This window comes from Choloepus didactylus, chromosome 6 (genome assembly GCF_015220235.1).
Source record: "Choloepus didactylus isolate mChoDid1 chromosome 6, mChoDid1.pri, whole genome shotgun sequence".
Lineage (NCBI taxonomy): Eukaryota > Metazoa > Chordata > Mammalia > Pilosa > Megalonychidae > Choloepus > Choloepus didactylus.
Window position 1 is genome coordinate 4590363 of NC_051312.1, and position 20389 is coordinate 4610751.

A 20389-nucleotide genomic window follows, 5' to 3' on the forward strand; every position below is an offset into this window, starting at 1 on the left:
GCTCTTTCCGGGCTAGAAACATTATTGTCTAAAGGCAAAACCTCCTTAGTTCTGGAAGGCCCAGGGGAAGGCCCAGGAACCAAGGGTGTGGGTCAATCTTGGCCTGCCGAAGAGCAGCCCTCATTCTTCTTTCTTGATTGTCCCCCTCTGTGCAAAGGATTCACGAGCCAATGAATGTAACTTATCATTTCATTTTTTTTATAGACACTTTTAGAACTGGGAGCATCTCCGGATTATAAAGACAGCTACGGCCTCACCCCGCTGTATCACACGGCGATCGTCGGGGGAGATCCTTACTGCTGCGAGCTTCTCCTGCATGAGCACGCCACCGTCTGCTGCAGGGATGAGAACGGCTGGCACGAAATCCACCAGGTACACCCCACTTGACCTGTGTACAGCCTCCCCTTATCCCTCTATCCCCCAGGGGTCGGGGTGGGGCCTGGCAGCCCATGGGGCAGATGTAACTTTCAGTTATTTTGTTGGACCTACACAGAGTTCCTAAAAATTTTAAGTTAATCATCAGCATTTCAAAATTGGGATATTTACTTACAAATAAACACTTCTGACTCCTCGGGAGAAAGTGGAAGATGAGGCAAGCTTGTTGCATTCTGCTTGGTGGGAGTTGCCTGGCGTTGTGGGGGCGGGGGGCCCCTTCCCTCCCAAGTACCCCTAACAGAGGACAGCTCCAGGTGCTTCCCGGAGCACAGGTGATCCGGGGGACTGCTTGCTTTCAGGGGCCAGGGGCATGTTTTCCAGAACCTTCTGGCTCAGTGTCGCAGCCCAAGAAGGCCATGCCAGTCCAGAGGCCAAAGAAGACAATGAGCATTTTCTGATACATGAACTTCTATTCAGGGCTTACTTACAGGGTGAGAAGTCGTGGAGAGATCATGATGGCTCTCTCAGGCAGGGCAGGCATTGCCTTCGCAGGGAAGATGACCGAGCAATGCAAAAAGGGCAGAAAGCCTTTATAAGGGTTTAAGACAAAGGCCCTCCTAAGAGTGGGGGAGCACAGATGCAGGAACAGATACTTTGACCTGGGGGGTGGTGCTGGAAGGACTAGAATAGCACTTAAACAATTACATTTTGCTCTTTTTGTGAGACTAAGAGCCTCTTACTTCCTGCCTGCTTGCATAAAGTTACATTTTAAGGTCAATTTACCCTTTTTCCCTTTACTGGCTTAGAAAGACAATAGGTTAAACATTTAGCTGCCCGGGTCATGCAGACTGCTGTGCACCCAAGATCTGCAGGCCCGTTTTGCTCAGGCCACGGGCTGCCACACGCAGCATATGAGTTAGGAGGTGTGCCGGCTGCAGCCTTGCGGGAATCCCAGCCCACCCTAACGGCCCACGCGAACAGTCTGCAGTGGAGGTGTGTGCAGGAATGAAGGCCGAGGCCCCCAGGGGCGGGCAGTAGTGGGAATCCACAGGCCTGCCTCGGGCAGAGGGCCAGGAGCGGGCATCGCCTTAGCGGAGCCAGGGGAGCGGGTGCGGAGGGAGTCCGGGAGCCCCGCAGCCGGAGCGGGGCCTGGAGAGACACGGTTCACAGGCCAAGGGAGCCCCGCCCCTCCCTCCTCCTGCCCTCCCATTGGCCGAGCCCTGCCGGAGTTGGCCAATCAGGAAGCCCAGTGGTGTAGGCCCCCCAGTAGAAGTAGAGGGGAGGGGGAGAGGAAGGGGGAGGAGAGAGGAAGGGGGAGGGGAGGGGAGGGGGTCGGTTCGGAGCTAGGCCGGAGCCCCAGGCCGTTCAGGAGCAGGGTGTGCCCCTTGTCACCTCAGCTGTCCTTTCCCCAGCCGTAGCTGCACTGGCGGGGTCGTGCACCCCGAGGTGTGGGCCAGGGGGCGTGGGGCACAGCCAGTGGGCAGGGGGCGCCTGGGCCCCGCCCGGCCTGTCCTGTTTCCTGCTCGGCGGCTCTGGTGGCCCAGGGCCCCCTCGGGCTGGGGGAGCACCCAGGGCCTTCCCGAGGCCGCGCCAGCCCACAGCCAGGGTGGGGTCCCCGGAGCCTGAGGAGGTGCTCCTCCTGCACCCCACCCCACGTTTGTTTCATTAGGGCTTTTTTCCCCCCATGGAAAAGGAAAGGAGAACTTCCTCCCTGTGCACACAGGCAGTGTGGCTCCCTGTGCACACAGGCAGTGTGGGTTCTCGTGGAGAAGGGGCGCTCGTTGGTGTGGCAGTGGGGTGCCGGCCTGCCCCGCTCTCCCGCCGTCTCCTCTCCTGCCCAGCTGCCCCCACCCAGCCTGGCCCTGCCGCCCTGGCCTCCTGCTCCCGCGGCTCCCCGACCCCTTCGCCCTCCTGGCCATGGCCCCGGACACCCACCGTCCCTGGCTCCGGGCCAGGCTCCTTCCACAGTGGGTGGCACAGACACCAGGCACCCGTGTGGGCGTCCCCAGCTTGGGGCTGGCCCAGCTGCCCTGCCCTCTTGTCCTCTCCAACCTGTCCCCGTCCGGGTGTGTCCCGCCCGTCTTCTTCCTGCACCTCCAAGCTCTGTGACCTCCAAGACAGCCGGGGCCGTTCTCTTCCCTGTGCACTGGGGAAGGCGCAGTCACAGCGGGGCCAGTGGCCTCTCGCCGGTGCCATCCGGGCCCTCCTGCCCTGCCCGGCCCCCGCGGCTCTTGTCCCTTCCCTCCCGAGGCGTTCTTGTCTTCACCCAGGCCCTGGTTTTGGGCTCCGTGCCACACTTCACACTCTCTGTGGGGTTGTGAGCTCCGGGGTGGCCTCCCTGATTACTGCACTCAACGGCACTAGCTGGGTTCAAATCCGAGGTCCACCCAGGTCTGCCCCCGGTGCATTCTGGCCCCAGGGTGTGTGCTGAGTGTTCCCCAGGAGGTGTCTTGGCCCCCGGCCGTCCATGTCCTACCAGCTCCCCGAGGTGTCTCTTAAAATGTGGCTCGGGTCACGGGCTTCCCTTCCCCGGACACTTCGTGCCTCACTGTGTCCAGCCGTCCACCTCTCGCTTTGTCCCCTGTGAGTGGCTTGACCTGAGCCAGAGGGGATGGTCGCCTGGGCTCTGGCCAGGCCTGGCCTTTGCTGCTTTGGGCCCCTGGCTTGATTCCATGTCCCTGGCCCAGGCTGTCCCCTTCCCCCCAAAGCTGTGGACAACCGGGAAGTCCTCCATGGTGGCGGTATGCAGGACCCAACTTTTATGAAACATCTAGAATGAGCAAACCTACAGAGACAGAAAGTGGGCTAGAGCCTACCAGCAGCTGGGGGAGGATGGAGTGGCAGTGGTTCACGGGTGCAGTTTCTGTCGGGGCGATGGAAACGTTTTGACAATAGATAGCGGTGATGGCTGTGTGACATTCTGAATATAATCAGTGTGTCTGAGTTGTGTACATAAAGTGGTTAAAATGGCAAATTTTACGAGATATATATGTGAAACCAAAATAAAAATGAAAAACAAAACAGCCAAATGTTTCCATGGCCTGGCAGGAATCAGGTTATCTTTTGTGAAAACGTCAACATGAATTGTTTTTCAACATTTGTCTGCCGTTATATTTTAACTCTTACTTTATGAAGTTTTCCTTTTAAACTCTGAAAGTGGGAGGATTTAGGTTAAAATATCCTTAAACGTGTTTTCTAAGAGGGGTGCGGGCAGAGGCGTTTGTCCCCGTGCCCTTCTGTGATGTGGACATGGGCAGTGCTTTGTGCAGGGCTGTGTTCTGGGACTGAGGCTCGCTGCCTGCGGTGGGCAGGTGACAACGCCCAGGATGTGGGAGGTGGCCCTTGGCCTTCACTAGGGCAGATGCAGATTTACAGGTGCATTCTGGGAAACTCCCCTAGGGATGCTGGGGTGCCGGCTCCCCATTGCAGGGTCCCTCCACCTGAGTAGCTGCTGTATCCCAAACTTGGGGCGTTGTAGAGCTTAGCTCTCTTTTCTCTTTTCCCTCCCTCCTCTGCTTCTGTCATTTTCTCCTAAGGGGTCAGTCACCCTCGTGCCTCTTACTTTTCTCTGTCAAATGCACCTGACAATTACGGCCCTGTGCCCACATCGGGTCAGTGTGCAATGAAGGGTGACTGCACATGTCATCAGGTCCCAAGGTGCCGGGGCCCATTACCGAGACCCCACCCGTGGATTCAGAGGATGCAGCCCCACAGCCACCTGTGCACTCTGGTCTCTCAGCCCCCAGCCCATGGCTTCACGTTTGGAGTTCGGAAGTGTTAACTCCCAGAGTGGTTACGTCCTGGTCCCCACCCGTCTCTGCAGGGATGTGGGAAATCCTGAGCAGAGCTGGGAAACCCATCCGGGTATGTGGATTGCCCCCTCGTGGTTGCTCTCTTTTTCATACAACTCTACAAACCACGTTTCCCCCACTGAAGAATCTGTTGTCCAGTGCAAGTGCTGTAAGGGCGCGACCCCGAGCCCCCAGGCCTTGCTTTCTTCCCTGCAGCCTGCTGTGCATATTGGGCAAGACGATGGGTGCACGGGGCTCCGCTTCAGGCAGGATACCAGTGGCCTGCCATGTCCTCCTCCCAAGCCAGGCACTGACCCACTCGCTCCACCTGCACCCTCTCTTCAGATCCTTAGAGCAACCCTCGCAGAGGAGTTCAGGGAGCTCAGAGAGGGCAAGTAACCTGCCACAGGCCACCGAGTGAGCCCTGGGCAGAGCTGGAGCCACTCACGGGTGATCTGACTCGAGGCCTGGCTTCCAGGGCTTGCACGCAAATCCCACCCTTCACACAACTGTGCACTTGCAGCAGAAGAAAATACAAGGGAAGACAGGTTTTGCGTGTGCCCAGCTGGGTTGATTCTCTGGATATGCCCATACAGGGTTCTCAGGTCTGTGTGTTTCTGCATCTGTCTGTCTGTCTGCTGGCAGTGCCGCTATCTGCCCTGCACCTGGGCAGGGAGGGCGGTGCAGCTCCTGCCCAGTGTCTTCAGGGCTTAAGCGGCAGCAGCTGGGTCTGCTCCCGGAAGCTGCTGGAGCTTTAGGCCTGCCACCTGAGTGCTCCAAGCTGCCGCTTTCCAGGGCTTGGCCAAAGCTGAGTGATTAATCACATCAGAGGAATTTCCAGTCCAATCCCCCACCCCAGGCAGTATGATTGGGGGGGGGCCCTGTCCGCTGCAGGCCGACATCATGAGGGCCCTTACCTTGAAAGCATGCTATCTGCAAACTACCGTAAGAGTTGTTGTATTACTTAGGGTTCTCTGGGGAAACAGAATCAACGAGAGATATCTATAAATATAAGATTTATGAAAGTGTCTCACGCAACTGTGGGCAGGCAAATTCTGTAGGGCAGGCGCAAACTGGCAACTCCCAATGAAGATGTCCGATGAACTCTTCAGGCAGCGAACTAGCAACTTCAATGAATATGTTCAGTGAACTCCTCAGGAAACGAACTGGCAACTTCAGCAAACTCCTCAGGGAACGCTTCGCTGGTCAGCCGTAGAAGTGAAGGTCCTCTATGCTTAAAAGTCCAACTGATTGGATTAAATCTTGCTGGCTGCATTCTCTCGTTGTGGAAGACACGCCCTTCGTTGATGTCATCAGTCACAGCTACAGCCAATTGACGGATGATTTAATAAACCAGCCTTCCAGTTCATTAACTAGCCACAAAGATCCTTGCAGTAACAGGCCAGTGCTTGCTTGACCAGATACCTGGGCACCATCACCTGGCCAAGTTGACACATGAACCTAACCATCACAGTTGTGATTTAAATAACCCTGATTTTTTTTTCCTGATTACAAAAGAATTACTTGTTCACATGGAAAATACAAAGGAGTGTAAAGAAGAGAGTAAAAACCCCACAACCCACAAGTATCATGGGCCAAAGTTTGGGGAATTCATGTAGCGTTTTTCACGGCAGGTTGTTTGCACACGCCCGGTGGGTCTTACTGCCCCAGCACCTGGCTCTGACCTCTGGTTTGTCGGCTGCGTCAGGACCGCAGAGCAGGTTATGGGGGGTTTGGGGTCCCCGAGTGGGATGGTAAGGGAGCGGCGGCTCGGTGAAGGGGCCGTGGGCTTCACCCCAGCTGGCCCTTCTGGCTTCACATATACGTCCCCCGTCTCTGCCAGTTCGTCTGAAATGTCCTCTTCGTGCTCTCAGCAGGGCGTGTTCCGGCTCCGGCTACGTGCATCTGGATGGAGAACCCACTTCTCCGCTTCCTGGGCCACCTCGGCCAGTGGCTTAACCTCTCTGAACTCGATCGCTGATCGCTAAAATCAGTTTACCATAATTAATAGAGCTCTGGAGACAGTTCGGTAAAAGAATTCACGCGAAGGACGTGCCACGGTGCCCAGCACCTAGGAGGGGTCAGTAATTGCTGCCCCCCATCATCATCATTGTCTTCATCATCTGGATGTGCCCAATATTGTCATTAAGAAACAATAATTTGCATTTAGATAAGCTTGAAAAATTTGCTCAGTGCCTTAATATTCCATTTCATTTGATTTTGAAACAGTTCTGTGATGGACATGTTATCATTTTCTTTATTTTGTTATTGGTTAGTATTTATTATTATTATTTTGAATGACCAGATTTAACTGTAAGGCAGTGAAATAGCTCTAGGGGGCAAGTTGGGCTACCCCATCCTCCACGGGCCCCTGTGAGGGTGGGACGCTGTGTCTGCTGGCTTGGACATCGGACATGTGGCTGGGCGGGTGAGGACAGTGTGGGTCCTGCCTTCCTCCTTTAAATCGGGGTGTTCCCGGGCGCGGGGCTCCCCGCTGTGGGTCAGGCGCTGAGCTGTGCTCCGTCTCCAGTGGGCTGGGTTCTGGAGCCCAAAGGCTGGGGACGCAGGAGGCAGGACCCCCATGAGCACAGGCCTGGAGGGGGCCCAGAAGACAGCGCCGAGACGCCCGGCAGGGAGTGGCTGCTTCTGCCAAGAGCAGGTGGGAGATTTCGTGCACAAGGCGCCCCTCAAGGTGCACAGAGGGACTGGGTGCCGACTCGTGGAAGGCCGGTGTGCTGGCCTCCGGTGGGGGGTGGACAGGGCTTTCCAGCAGCACCATCATTGGCCTAGGATGTCCTGGGTCACATGGCCACCAGCACAGGTCTCGGAACCGCGGCCAACCCTCCCCTGGACCCAGGAGGCAGCGACCATTGCCTCCTCACAGATGAGGACAGCAAGGCCCAAGAACCTGGGGTCCCCCAGCTGTCAGGTGGAAGGACCGAGCTTGGGGCCCCTACCCCAGTCCCTGTTGGAGCTCGGGAAGGAGCCACACCCTGATTTTAGGGGGCTGCTCTCTGAAGACCTGGGAGATCAGTTCTGATTCTGTGCCCCCAGCCCTCCTGGACTCTCAAGGCTCCCTTTGGAGAAATGAGTGGGTCATCCTTTCCCCGAGGGCCTCCAGAGGGGATGCGGACCACCACGATGGGTCGTTCCCTGTGTCCACCGCACTGGACGATGGTGCCTGGTTGTTCGGTCAGATCCTACCCTCGATGCTGCTGGGATGGTGCTTCATCGGAGTCATTAGCATCTACACGTCTTAAAGTTGACTTCACGTCAAGGAGCTGACCCTCAGTCGTGGGGGCGGCCTCTTCCCATCACTTGGAGGCTTTAAGAGCAGAGACTGGGGTTTCCTGGCGAAGGAGGAATTCTGCTCCAAGACTGCAGCATAAAAATCGTGCCTGGGTTTCCAGCCTGGCTGCCCTGCCCTATGGTGTTTGATTTCCAGCCCCCACAATTGTGTGAGCCAATAAAATAAATCTCTGCACACACACACACACACACACACACACACACACACACACACACCTATCCCATTGGTTCTGTTTCTCCGGAGAGCCCTGCCTAACTCTTTCCGACCAGCCCTGACTCCCGGGGCTGGGGGAGAAGAGAAGGACCCCAGGAGAAGAGCGGAGCAGCAGGGAAGGGGCAGATATACAACAGTGGGGACGCCAGCCCCCCTCTCCCTGCAATCTCTGTTTTCTGTCGTGATGTCAGCAAAGTCCCAAAGAAACCTCATATTTCCAAAAATGCCATCATAGGAGCAGTGGGTTCACTAGGGAATGTAGGCAAGGGGCATTGGATTTGATGACAAAGTACAGTTATTTTTCCTTTTGCAATTTTAAGCAGGGCAGATTGTGAACCAGGCCGAATATTACAAACCAGTTGACATCGACACCCAAGCAGCACAAAGCACTTTCTGGTTTGTGCCGTGGCTCCCTGACTCCCCCTGTGCCTTGGCTCCCATCTCCCCTTCAAGCTGCAGCTCACATCCCACCCAGCCTTGGGAAGCAAAGGGACGAGGGCCACAGCCGCCGATGCCCAGGCCACACAAGGGGTGTGTGCGTCTGGGTTGTTTCTTCTCTGCAGACGGGCAGTAGAGCTAAAAGCCATTGGCGTGAGGTTGATTACATTTTCCAAGTGTCCACCTGTGGTATGTCCAGTTCACACTAGGAAGTCAAATGCTGGGGAACAGGCCACTGGGTGGTTTGAACGTGACATTTTTGCTTGGGGCACAAAATCAAGCAGAAGTGTAAGGGAGTTCATCTCAGCAGATGTTTGTTGTTCAGCTGCAACGCAGTGAACTCTGCATTGCTCCAATCATGCACATAGGACATTGCACAACTCCAGGGGGCGCCATACCCCTTGCTGAAAGAGAAGCTTTCTAGGTTTATCCCAAGTGTCCAGCAGATGGCAGTAAAGTGCTTGGAGGAAGGAGGGCCCTTTCTCCTAATTTACACTAAGTCGTGGGGTTGGCGAGGGGCAGGGCTGATGCCCAGCGGAGCTGGGGTGAACCCAGAATCTAAGGTGCTTTCTCCAGATACTCACGCCCAGGCCTCACCCGGAGATTGGAAGGCAGAGCAGGAGGGCAGAACTTGTGCAGGTGCAATGTCAAAAACCACCTCAGAAAAACGGTTAAAATACATGATTTTAAGGGGCAGCGTTTTGTGATACATTTCAGTTGTTCTCCATCCTTTGATTGGCCCACTTAGGCTGTCTCCAGGTGGCCAGAAACCACAACCTCCTTTTCGAAAAAGGAGAAAAAGGTTAGCATTGCTGATCTTGGGGAAGGACAGATTTCTGACTTGGACACTTTGGTGGCTTGTGAAGTCTTTATGTTAAGCATGTGATCCTTTTTTTTTTTTTTAATTATAAATGACTTAATATTTATTTCAATTTCAAACTTACAGAAGAGTTGCTGGAATAGTATAAAGAACTCCCGTGCACCCTTCACTTGGAGACCACATTCGAGATTGGCCGATTGTCCCAGAAGTGTTGCTAACACGTTGTACTGTTCAGCCTGGGAGACGCCTTGCTCTTTCCTTGGTTCTCGTGACTTTGACCTTTTGAAGGCTCCAAGGTGGCCGCTGTGTAGAATGGCTCTCAACTTGGGTTTGCTCAGTGTGTCCCTGTGATGAGGCCTGGGTGACGCGTTTCTGGCAGGTGCCCCGTACGGGTGACGCCGAGCTCTGGTTGTTGCAGCCCACGGGCGGCTCGTGGTGAGGGTTTGCCCGCTCCCTGGTGAGGCTCTCTCTCTCCACTCCCCCGCGGGGCTGCCTGCAGCTTTCTCCACAGTAGTTTCTTTTTTTCCACTTATAACTAAGAAGAATTTTGTGGGGGTCTTTGAGATACACGAAGCCCCTCTCCCCATTCCTGTCTCACTGGCTAGTCTGGACCCGCTGGTATTTCATTGCCGTGACGGCAGCTTTGTGGGGATTTTCTAATCGTGTTGTTGCTTCTATGCTTGGCTTTCTGTTATAAGGAAGGGCTTTGTCTTCTTGTTTATTTATGTATTCATTTATTTATAGCAGCATGGACTCGTGGATTCCTATCCCATTCGGAGACGATAATCTGTTACTGATGCCCCAGTGTGGACCAGCGAGGCCTCTTCAGGATGACTCTGCATCCTCTGGACATTGGCCCCAGCATTTTTCGAGCGTTTCCTTTCTTTCTGGCACAACAAGATTTTCCAGGCTGGTCATGGCCCTTTCCCGCCTCATCCGTGGAATCCGCCCTTTCTCCCAGGAGCTCTGACTCTCTCTAGTGTGGGATGGGATCAAAACCAAGAGGTGGGAGCTCAGTGAGCCCCTGGCCCCTGGGCCGCTCCTGCACTCTCAGTGGCCAGAGGTAGATATGCGTCTGCACGCACGCTTTCATCTTTATTTCTCTCTATTTTGAAAACCATGAGTCCGTACAGATACCTCCAATTCCAGCCCAATACCACAGGCTTTTTTTTCCTTCCAGTGTCCTCCTGGGCTGCGTCTGTAACTCCCTCTCCAACCACCAGAACCCTGGCCCCGATTTCCCTTCATTCAGAGACCTGTTTGCTCAGCCCCCGTGTGCAGCCGGCCCGTCGCCCCCCAGCCCCTGTCCCTCCTCCTGCCCCCTGTGATTCTCTCTTCCTCAGCAGGTGCTGCTGCTCTAATTTAACAACCAGGGGGTAAAAAAGAAGAGGAAAGAAGAGATGATTCTCTTAAAAAATGTTAATGGTAGAATTAAGATTGGGGGACTAGGGATGGCTTTGTTTTGTTGCGTTCTAGCCTTTTTCTGTACTTTTCCAGTTTGGTTCTAAAGCAACAGGCATAAGAAAAGAAGACAAGAAGGACCCCTGTGTACACTCTTTGCTGAGCCACCTGCCCACACATTCGTTTCTAGTCCGTCTCTCAGCCTTGGTCAGATTTAGACCCTGGAGGAGGAGGGAGTGATGTCATCATCCATCCCAGTGATGTAACCTAAACCCTCATCAATTCAGATTAAGCAAGAGGAAGAGGAATTAATTGTCAAATGCTTTTATGGTGAGGGAGTTCTCTTCCTTATTGATTATAGGGCAGTTCAATTACTCTCTAATAAAGTGCTGCCTCCCGGACATTCTTTGGGGAGAGTCCATTAGCCAGAGCTCCTTCAATTATAAGGAACACAAATCCCAGCTCAGACTGGCCTATGGAAAAAAACAAGAAATTGTCTGGTCGTCACAGCCCTGGAAAGTCTGGGGAGAGTTGGGGCTTAGACAGAGGTGGGTGCAGGAGGAGCTCGAACAAGGTGGCCCGGCCTGGCCTCTGCGTGCGAGTCCGTCTGTCTGCCGCCTCTGTCTCCTTGTCTGTCTCCCTCTATCTTCACACTTCCTTTCTGTGTTGGTGGGCTCCGGCTCCAGAGGAAAATGCCGGCACTGTGACCCAAGCACGGGAGGGCAGAGGTTGGGCAGGTAGAAGCGCCGGTGTCTACAGTGAGGTGTGCTTTATGAATCGGTGAGGTTACTTTACAGGACGCAGAGCAGTTGTAAATGTGTGTTTCTCGGTTATTATTATTATTTTAAAGCTCATCCAATTAATAGCTTAAATTATCTTCCTTGCCATCTTCCGCACTATTAATTGTGAGGTGTAGCTCTCGCTCAGAGACTGCAAAGTGGGGCTCTGCTCCCGTCTGTCTCAGTTACCGGAAACGCAGGGTTAGGGAGAGCTGGGCCCACCCGGGGACCTGGGTTCCGCGACTGCCCAGGAGCTGCCAGCGCTCAGCCAGGCCACCCGCTCCGCTGCCCCCGGTGCCTTCCTGACCGGGTGAGGCCTGTGGGGGTGGCCCTGCCTGTTTCCAGGCCGGCCATGTCTCCCCACCCAGGGGGCCCTCCCCAAGGGGCATTGGGCCCTGCTGCCTTTGCAGTGGCCGCCAGTCTGGCCAAAGGTCTTTTCCTGAAATGCCCAGGAGGTGCTGGGGGTGGGGGGTGGGGTGGCTGGATTTGACATCCCCCCCAGGCTCGGGGGTTGTGTGGTGCTGCCCACACAGGCACTGGGCATTGTGCGCTGGGGCCGCGGCCGGAGCCGGGCGGAGGTGCCCTGTCCACCGCCCGGGGTGCCGCCGTGCTCCCTGTGAGCCTGTGGGCGGCCCTGACATTCCCACGGGAACCTGCCCAGGGTGGTGTTGCTCCCACTTCACAGGTGGGAATTGGCTCGCAAAGGTGAAAGTTCTGGTGAATGGGAGATCCCCAATTTATATCCAGATCTGCTCGACCCCAGAGCCGCAGGGTTTGGAAGGGAGTGAGCCCACAGTGTGGGGCTGCCAGGCCGGCAAGGGCTCGCGTCCCTGACACAGGCAGAGGGGTGCACGGGCCTCCCCTGGCCCTTTCCGTTCCTGCCCCCTGGACAGTGGGGTCAGGTGACCAAGGCTGGGGTGTCTGTTGTGGGTGGCCTTTCCTGGGGCTGGCTGCCAAGGGGTGGGTGGAAAGCACCCTGTGTCTCTCTGGGCTTCTAGGCCCCCTGATCTGAATGGAAAGAGCTGGGGGCCCTCCCCAGAGCCCCTGTTGAACAGCTGCATGTGAGACCCCAAACCCGTCATGTGGCTTCTACTCCCCAGTCCCCAGCCAGGGCCTGGCAGACCCCTGAGCCCTGGGGCGCATTGGGTGCTGATGTGGTCAGGCGTGGTCTGGAGTGGTGGGTGGGTGCTGGGCTGGCCGGCCCTGGTGACACCGTTGGGTCCCAGTAGAAACGGCCCCAGCTGGTGGTTAGCGGGGGTCCCGGGGTCCATGGTTCATGACGTGCACCTTCTCTTCCAGGCCTGCCGGTATGGACACGTCCAGCACCTGGAGCACCTGCTTTTCTACGGGGCAGACATGGGGGCCCAGAACGCCTCAGGGAACACTGCACTGCACATCTGCGCCCTCTACAACCAGGTGAGTGGAGGCCGCGGTCACCCCTGGCGGCATGCTCTACTTCCAGCCGTAAGCCGGTGTGCCCCGGGCACCTCGTGCTGTTTGTAGTGCTTTGCGGGAGTCCTCCCAGCTGATCCTCACCTGCTTTTTGGCAGGAACTACAATCCCATGTTAGGAAGGGGAAAGTGGAGCTCAGGGAAGCACACAGCGTGGCCCCGGGTTGCAGGGCTGGCAGGTGCCAGAGCTGGGCTCAGAATTTGGACCTGCTCAACTCCTGTACCACTGTTCCACACTGTCCACTTTCCAGAAAAGATCCAAGAATTTACCCAATCAGAGCTTCTCAACTTGTTTCCACCCCAGTCAAGGGTGGGCTCTCCTTAGTTAGGACATCTTGCACTACCCCAGCACGGGGCTCTACGGGGGACGTGGAGAGGGGCCGGCTGAAATGGGAAGGACCTGGCTGACCAAGCCCTAAGACGGTCACGACCCCCACCCCGCCAGACCCCGAGTGTCACCCTGACGTAGCAAGCAAGCGTCACCACCGCACGTAACAAGTAGGCCCCAGCGTCCTTTTTCATCACGGGTAACTACGTGGGGAGGTGCGCTTAGCACATGTGAACAAATCAGATAAAACACCAGCTCCTCTGGGTAAGGCAGATTGTAAAAGCCAAAGAAGTTTGGAGAGGGATGTGTTTGGGAAGCACTGAAGGTTGTGAGCTATGACCTTTGCCCTCTGGGAGCATGGATCCTAAGCGGGAAGATGGGAGCAGCACCCCTGAACAGTGCACCCCGAGCTCCTGACCTGGGGGAAGTAGAATGGGACAGGAGAGGGGCCAGTGGAGGAGGTGGGGAGGGGCCGTGGCTCACGCAAAAGGACTGGGTGCTGTCAGCACTGTTTCTGGGGGATCTGGGGGCACCCCTTTCCCTGGAGCGTGAGGTCAAGAAGATTCCTGCACACCACGAGATGATCCCCAGACATTGTAATTGACCGTCTTCTTCTCCCGCTCTCTCATTCTTCTCTTTCTTTGCTTTCAGGGGACTTTAAGTCTGGAGGGTGGTGACAGGAGGCTGTGACACTGAGCATGGGGGGTGAGGGGTGGAAGGGGGTGGGAGAAACGGTGAACGTCACGCAAGAGCACTGCTCTGCTCTCTGCCCCGTTCTCCATCTGCTGTCAGCATTATCTTCCCAGTCCGAAGCTGGGGTTCTATCTTGGTTTGCTGCAGCTTTGAGGGTACAATCTTAGCTTATTCCCAGGTCCGTTTCTATGTCCCTTTTGGGCATCAGCCCAGGGCTCTTTAGCCCCTCTGAAGTCCCCACTTTGCTTTTAGCTATAGCATTATCCTAGATTCTTTGCCCTGGAAAACTCCTATTCAACCTTCAAGTCCCAACTCAGATGCCCCATCCTCAGTTAAGCCTTTCTTTGATGACCCTCCTAATAGAGTCAGTCATTTCTGTGCTCCTGCAGCTCTTTGCTAGACCTAGCCTGGGGTAACAGGGTTATTCTGCCTTATCTGCTTTCCCTGCTGGCATCCCCTCCCCCATGGGTCAGGCTTCTCGGGCACTTAAACAACCATCTTTCATTGTCTTGCTGTGCCTGGCACAGGGAGCAGCTCAGCCAGATGGAGTTGGGGTAGCATTTCTACCAGGCTTCAAGGAATATTTTGTGGAGTGGCTAGTGTCCTCTTTAATAGAAGGGCATTGGTGCGATCTGCAGGCAGCTGGGGCTCGAGGAATGGCCTGGCTCTGGGAGGTGAAATGTCTTCATGCAGGTGGGTTGTTCATTCGCGGTAGAAAAACATCCATCGTGAGATCTGGCTGTGCTGTTAATACATCTGTAGCAGCATCTGCTTCCTAATTACTGCCTTTGAAGGGGAAAGACGTTCCTTAATTTTCCCCAGGAGATTTCAAGCATATTTTATCATGAAAAGAAAAAAATAGGAAAAGCCATGTTTTCTGTCACTTGAATAATTGTGGACAAGATGGTCTTTGAAAGTGTCAATGAATTTTTTATTAGAAAAGGTGAAAACACATTTCTTTGTTAGAACATATTTGGTAGTCTGTATTCTGAGTTATACGTGGGTCTGGGTTTGACTTGGTTTCGTTCCGTGGTCTCCGCGTCTGTCACCACCACTCAGCCGCGTCCCCAGCAGGGTCTGGAGCTGACGCCCCTCTGCCCCACTGCCTCCCATACACCTGAGGTCAGAGTGGGGGTGGACAAATCTTTTCTGTAAAGGGCCAGTTGGTAATATTTTAGGCTTTTCAGACCGTGCAGACCCCGTTGCACGACTCAGTGCTGCCATTTTAGCATAAAAGCAAACTCTGGCAAATTGTAAATGAAGAGGGATGGCTGAGTTCCAGAAAAATTTAATTTACAAAATAGGTGGTGGGCCGATTTGGCCTGTCTGCTGTAGTTTGCACACCCTTGAGCTAGAAGGCTGCATCTACCCCTCTCTCCGACCTGAGTTATGGGCGGGCTGTGTCCGAGAGCCTCTGTAGCTGTGCAGAGAGCTGTCCCCTGCCTGGGGTCCTGGGTCACCAGAGGGCAGCCTGCCCCTGCTCCAGCCCCAGCCGTGTGTCCGTGCCCTCCGCTGGGTGGCTGTGCATTGGGCGGCACTGCCTGTTTTTGACTCCCTGCCTAGCATTTTCTTTTCTTTTGCATGGATTTTTTTTATTGCATTTTTAAAATTGTGAACTTTAACATATATACATACAAGTGATAACTTTCAAAGTACAATTCTGCAAGTTGTTAGAGAGCAGATTTCAAAGAATGTCATGGGTCACCGTTCCACAACTTCAGCCATTTCCATTATTGTAAATTATAACATGCATATAGGAAAGGGTCAACTCTTGATGTACAGCTCAACAAGCAGTCACACAGGTGATTTCAAAAATTGTTACGGGTTACAGTTGCACAGTCTCACTCCCTTCCCTGTTATGCAGTAGAAGGTATATTCAGAAAGGTGAAGACCTTCAGGTCACAGTTGAATGAACAGCTACAGAGCAAATCCCAAAGGATGCCATAGGCTACAGTTCTCCATGGGGAGGCATTGGATGGGGTCACAGGCTCCGGGCTTATTGGCCCCGTGGCCCCAGACACCGTATCCAGTCAGAATGCCAGCGAGCGTTCCAGAATCCAGCCATGCATCCCTCCTAGCCCTTCCTGGATACTGTCATGTCTCGCATGTCCTCCCTCAGACCCTCTCCTAGGTAGGACGGTGCTTACCCCAAAGGTTCTATCCTCCTCGGGTACCACTGTGCCAAGCCCTCGCTGTGTCCAGGGCCTCCTTTCCCACCCACACGGCGTGCACGTGGCCAGGCTCAGGGACAGGGGACAGAGGACAGAAACCACCCCAGCAAGTTTAAACAGAAAGGGGTTTGATCCAAGGCTTGGAGAGGAACGCTAGAAGGAGGTTAGGACAGGTCTTGAGTGAGTCAGTCTGCTGGGTGTGCCGTAAGCCTCCCTGCTCTGGGAAATAGTGGACATAGTCTGCCCAGGGGTTTGAGAGGGGAGGCAGTGGACAGGCCACGAAGCAGCCCCAGGGAGGTGGAGCAGCAGCGCTAGGAGACGTGGGCTGAGCCGTCCTCCACAACCTGCCAGCTCTCTTGGTCCCTGAATTTCCTCTTCTGTAATGTGTGGATAATTGAATCTAACTCATGGGGTTTTTAAAGACTTAAAGTAGAAAATATATGGAGTGTCTGGCATCTGGTAGATGCTCAGTAAATAGTGGCCGTAATGGTGATGGTGCTGATGGTGATGATGGTTGTGATGTTGATGGTTGTGATGGTGCTGACGGTGATGATGGTGACAGTGATAGTGGTGATGATGGTGATGGTGATGATGGTGTTGATGGTGATAGTGATTATGGTGATGGTGATGATGGTGGTGATGCTGATAGTGATTATGGTGATGGTGATGATGGTGATGGTGGTGATGGTGATAGTGATGATGGTGATGATGGTGGCGATGGTGGTGGTGATGGTGGTGATGGTGGTGGTGATGGTGATTGGTGATGGTGATGATTGTGATGGTGATGATTATGGTGATAGTGATGATGGTGATGATGATGACGGTGATTATGGTGATGTGGTAATGATGGTAATGGTGATGGTGATGATATGGATGGTGTTGATGATGGTGGTGATGGTGATGGTGGTGGTGATGATGGTGATGATGGTGATGTTCATGGTGATGATGATGACGATGACAATGATGATGGTGATGATACAGCAACAGAGTAAACGGGGTCCTTAGTTGAGTTATGACTCTGCATTGAAATTACCCAAAGAGTCTGTTAAAAATGCAGACTACCAGCTCCTATCCCAGAACTTCAGAATCCAAGTGATGCTGAGAAATCTGCAGCTGAGTAAGCTGGCTTTGCCCTTGTGCCAGGATCAGCATGCTGGGCTCTTTGCTAATTAAGGTCCTTTTCCAGACTGCTTTGATGGAGTGAGGCCAAAGTCACATAAATCTCTGTAACCTGGCAGCCACCATTTTACCATGGAGTCTAATGGTGGCTCGATGGACCTCACTGGTAGGAATGTTTCCTTAGAGAGCTGCAAAATTGGCCGAGTAAAGTCGTTTTCTTCCCATCAAGGGATCCTCCTGTGTCCTCCCTTCTCTTTGGATGAGTCTTCCAGTACTTGGGTTTTCTCAGCAGGAGTGCTGCATACATTTGGTGGTGGATGAGGGAGGGAGCAGTCTACTGTTTTCCAGAACTTTTCCTGACATGGCAGAATATTTCGGTTTGCTAAAGTTGACAGAATGCTATATATTAGAAACGGGTTAACTTTTACAATGGAGATTACTAACTTAAAATATACAGTTCTTAGGCCATGAAAATGTCCAGGATGATACCTGGACTCTGAAGACAGGCTGCCGGCCTCTGGGACACCTCTGTCACATGGGAAGGCACGTGGCCGGCACCTGCTGGTCGTTCTTTCCCCGGTTCCATTGCTTTCCACTTCTGGTACCAGTGAGGAAGCCACTGGTACCGAGCTTCTGTGGATCCTCTCTTCGCTTCTTGGGGAATTTTCTCTATGAGCTCTGGGCTTTTTCTGGTTGTCCTTTATCCTCTTATGAAGGACTCCAGCAAGGGGATTCAGACCCACCTTGAATGGGGGTGGGTCACGTCTCCATGGAAACAACCTAATCAAAAGGTCCCACCTACAATAGGTCCACACCCACAGGAATGGATTAAAAGAACATGGTCTTTTCTGGGGTACATAGCAACTTCCAAACCACCACACAGGACATTTAGGATCACCAGCCTCTGGACACTAACCTCCAAGAGTGTCCTTCAGCCACTGAACCATCAAGACCACCTGCCCGCATGGCCCCCTGCCCCGCTTTCTATCTATAGAGTTAGGTGTGGTCCTGCTGGTGATGGAGATGCTGATGGCGATGCTGCTGATGCTGAGGATGTCACATTGATGGTGACGGTGGCAAGGATGAGGATGGTGGTGATGTTGCTGCTGATGTCATGTTGATGGTGATGGTGGTAAGGATGAAGATGGTGGTGATGCTGCTGCTGATAATGTCATGTTGATGGTGATGGTGGTGGTGATGATGCTGTTGATAATGTCATGTTGATGGTGATGATGGTGGTGATGATACTGTTGATAATGTCATGTTGATGGTGATGAAGGTGAGGATGAAGATGGTGGTGATGCTGCTGCTGATGATGATGGTGATGATGGTGGTGATGATGCTATTGATGGTGAGTATGGTGACAATGTCATGTTGATGGTGTTGCTGTTCACGGTGATGGTGAGGAGGGTGAGGATGAGGATGGTGGTGTTGGAGACGGGGATGAGAATGACGCTGACGGAGATGATGAGGTAGCTGGTGAGGATGATGTGATGAAGCTGAGGATGGAGATGAGGAAGATGGTGCTGCTGTTGCTGATTTGCCTTAGCCAGTCTCTCCTTGTTCAAGCTGAAAGCATCTAGTTTTATGGGTTGATATATGTGTTTTTCTCAATTTTAGGCAGGCCTCAGCTCTACGTTTCTGATAAAATATGCTGTGATTGGAATATTCTCTCTTCTTCTCTTATGAAATCAACTAATTAGGGCTTTGATTGTAAGCAGCAAATTATGTCTAATCTGCCGACTCCCTTAGCCTCGTGCTGGCTTTCTGAGGAAAGCAGTCTGGTGTTTGCTTTTCTGCCCTGGATAATGAATGAAGAGACGGCAGTTTTAAATATCAGAGGTTACTAGGCCAGGGCACTTTGTCTGGAAGGTTAAAAAAAAAAAAAAAAATCACACACAAAAGACCTGCTTCTCTGGGCACAGTCTTTAGATTCTAAAGAAAGTCAAGGTAGAAAGCCGGGCTGTTTTCTGTTTGTCTCCGTGTCTTTCTGGGGGCCCCCCGTGTGCTTGGCGGCTTCGTCACGGGGTGGAATTCTCATGGATGTTGCTGTTAGGTTACTTTCTCCTTAACAGGAGGTGCCTGTGTCCGCTCTCTCCTTAGACCCTCCCCGCAATGAGCCTGCGATGGCCACCGTTAATTGTCACTCCCATCGTTCAGTGTCTCTGGCTTCTAGGGCTGCTGCAAACATACCACACACTGGAAGGACCCAAGCCACTGAAGTTCATTGTCTCACAGTCCTGGAGCCCGGAAGTCCAAAATCCAGGTGCTGGCAGGCCACGCTGCCTCGAAGCCTGTAGGGAGGCCCCTTCCGGCCTCTTCGGTTGCTGGAGTGGCTGTCCATCCTGGGCGTCCCTTGGCTTGTGGCCGCATCACTCCAGCCTCGGCCTCCGTCTCCCAGGCCTGGCTGTGTCTAGATTCCCTTGTCTTGATAGGACCCCGTTCTGTTGGGTCAGAGCCCACCCTGACCTCATCTTTACTGATCATTTCTTCACAGACCGTAAACCCCAGTGAGGGCCCACTCTCAGGTACTGGGTCAGGGCTGCAGCACCCGTGATAAGAGGTCAGGAGTCTGAGGCCAGCTTCCAGCCCTGCCCTCGGATGTGGATCTCCGTTTCCTTCTGCCCCAGGCTGCCCTCATCTGTGTCTCGCCCACCTGAGTCCAGCCCCTGCCATCCTCCTGCACCGTCCTCGCCCAGGCCACCGCCCCCTCTCCCCTGCTGTCCTTCCTTCCACTCTTGCTTCCCTCAGATCCACTTTCTGCAGAGCTCCAGAGGGGGTTTCTAAAAGGCAAGTCAGTTTGCCTTCCTCCTCCGCTGACCACACCCTTAGGATAAAACCCGGGGGCCCAGCGCAGTCCTGTCCTCAGCCCAGTGGCCTTCTCTCCCTGCTTTCCAGCCCCTGCTTTCCAGCCCCCAGCCCCGCACTCCATCTCCCTGGCGTGACCCTTTTCTCTTCCTTCCCTGCAGAGGCCAGCCTCTCTGCCCCTCTATCTCTTTGTGCGACCCTCCCTTGTTGTTTGCCTGCCACGTCCCCTGCCCGAGGCTGGCAGATTTGCTCTGTGTCTCAGGGACGAGGATAGTAAAGGACCTGCTCCACATGCTGTCATTGTCTCATCCTCTACAAAATAAGTGATCGCGGTCGGGGCTTCCCGGAGGAGGCAGCAAGGACCCCGAGAGGTGGCAGGCAGGGGGGCAGCCCAGGCCTGCTCACCAGGGTGCATTTGGTAAGGGGATTAAGGGGAGTGTGTCCAGAAATTCTCACCAAGAGAAAACGATTTCTTTTTAAAATTTATTTTTATTGTGGTTACATACATACAACACACAATTTTCCATTTTCACCATTTTTAAGTGTACTAGTCATGGCACTAATTACATTAGCAAATTTGTGCTCCCACCACTGCCATCCATCACCAAAACTCATTCATCACCCCAAACAGAAACCTGCTGCCGTTAAGCAATAACCCCTGCCCCTGCCCTCGGTGGCCACTACTCTTCTTT

General features: G+C 53.9%; 1 protein-coding gene across 1 annotated transcript in view; it reads left to right on the forward strand.

Annotated features, from left to right (window-relative positions):
- Window positions 1-20389, forward strand: part of SHANK2 (SH3 and multiple ankyrin repeat domains 2) — a 624412-nt gene that overhangs the window by 150637 nt on the left and 453386 nt on the right. The window contains exons 8-9 of the mRNA XM_037841736.1: window positions 205-372; window positions 12427-12543. Coding sequence (XP_037697664.1) covers window positions 205-372; window positions 12427-12543 — 285 coding nt within the window. The remainder of the gene's footprint in view (window positions 1-204; window positions 373-12426; window positions 12544-20389) is intronic.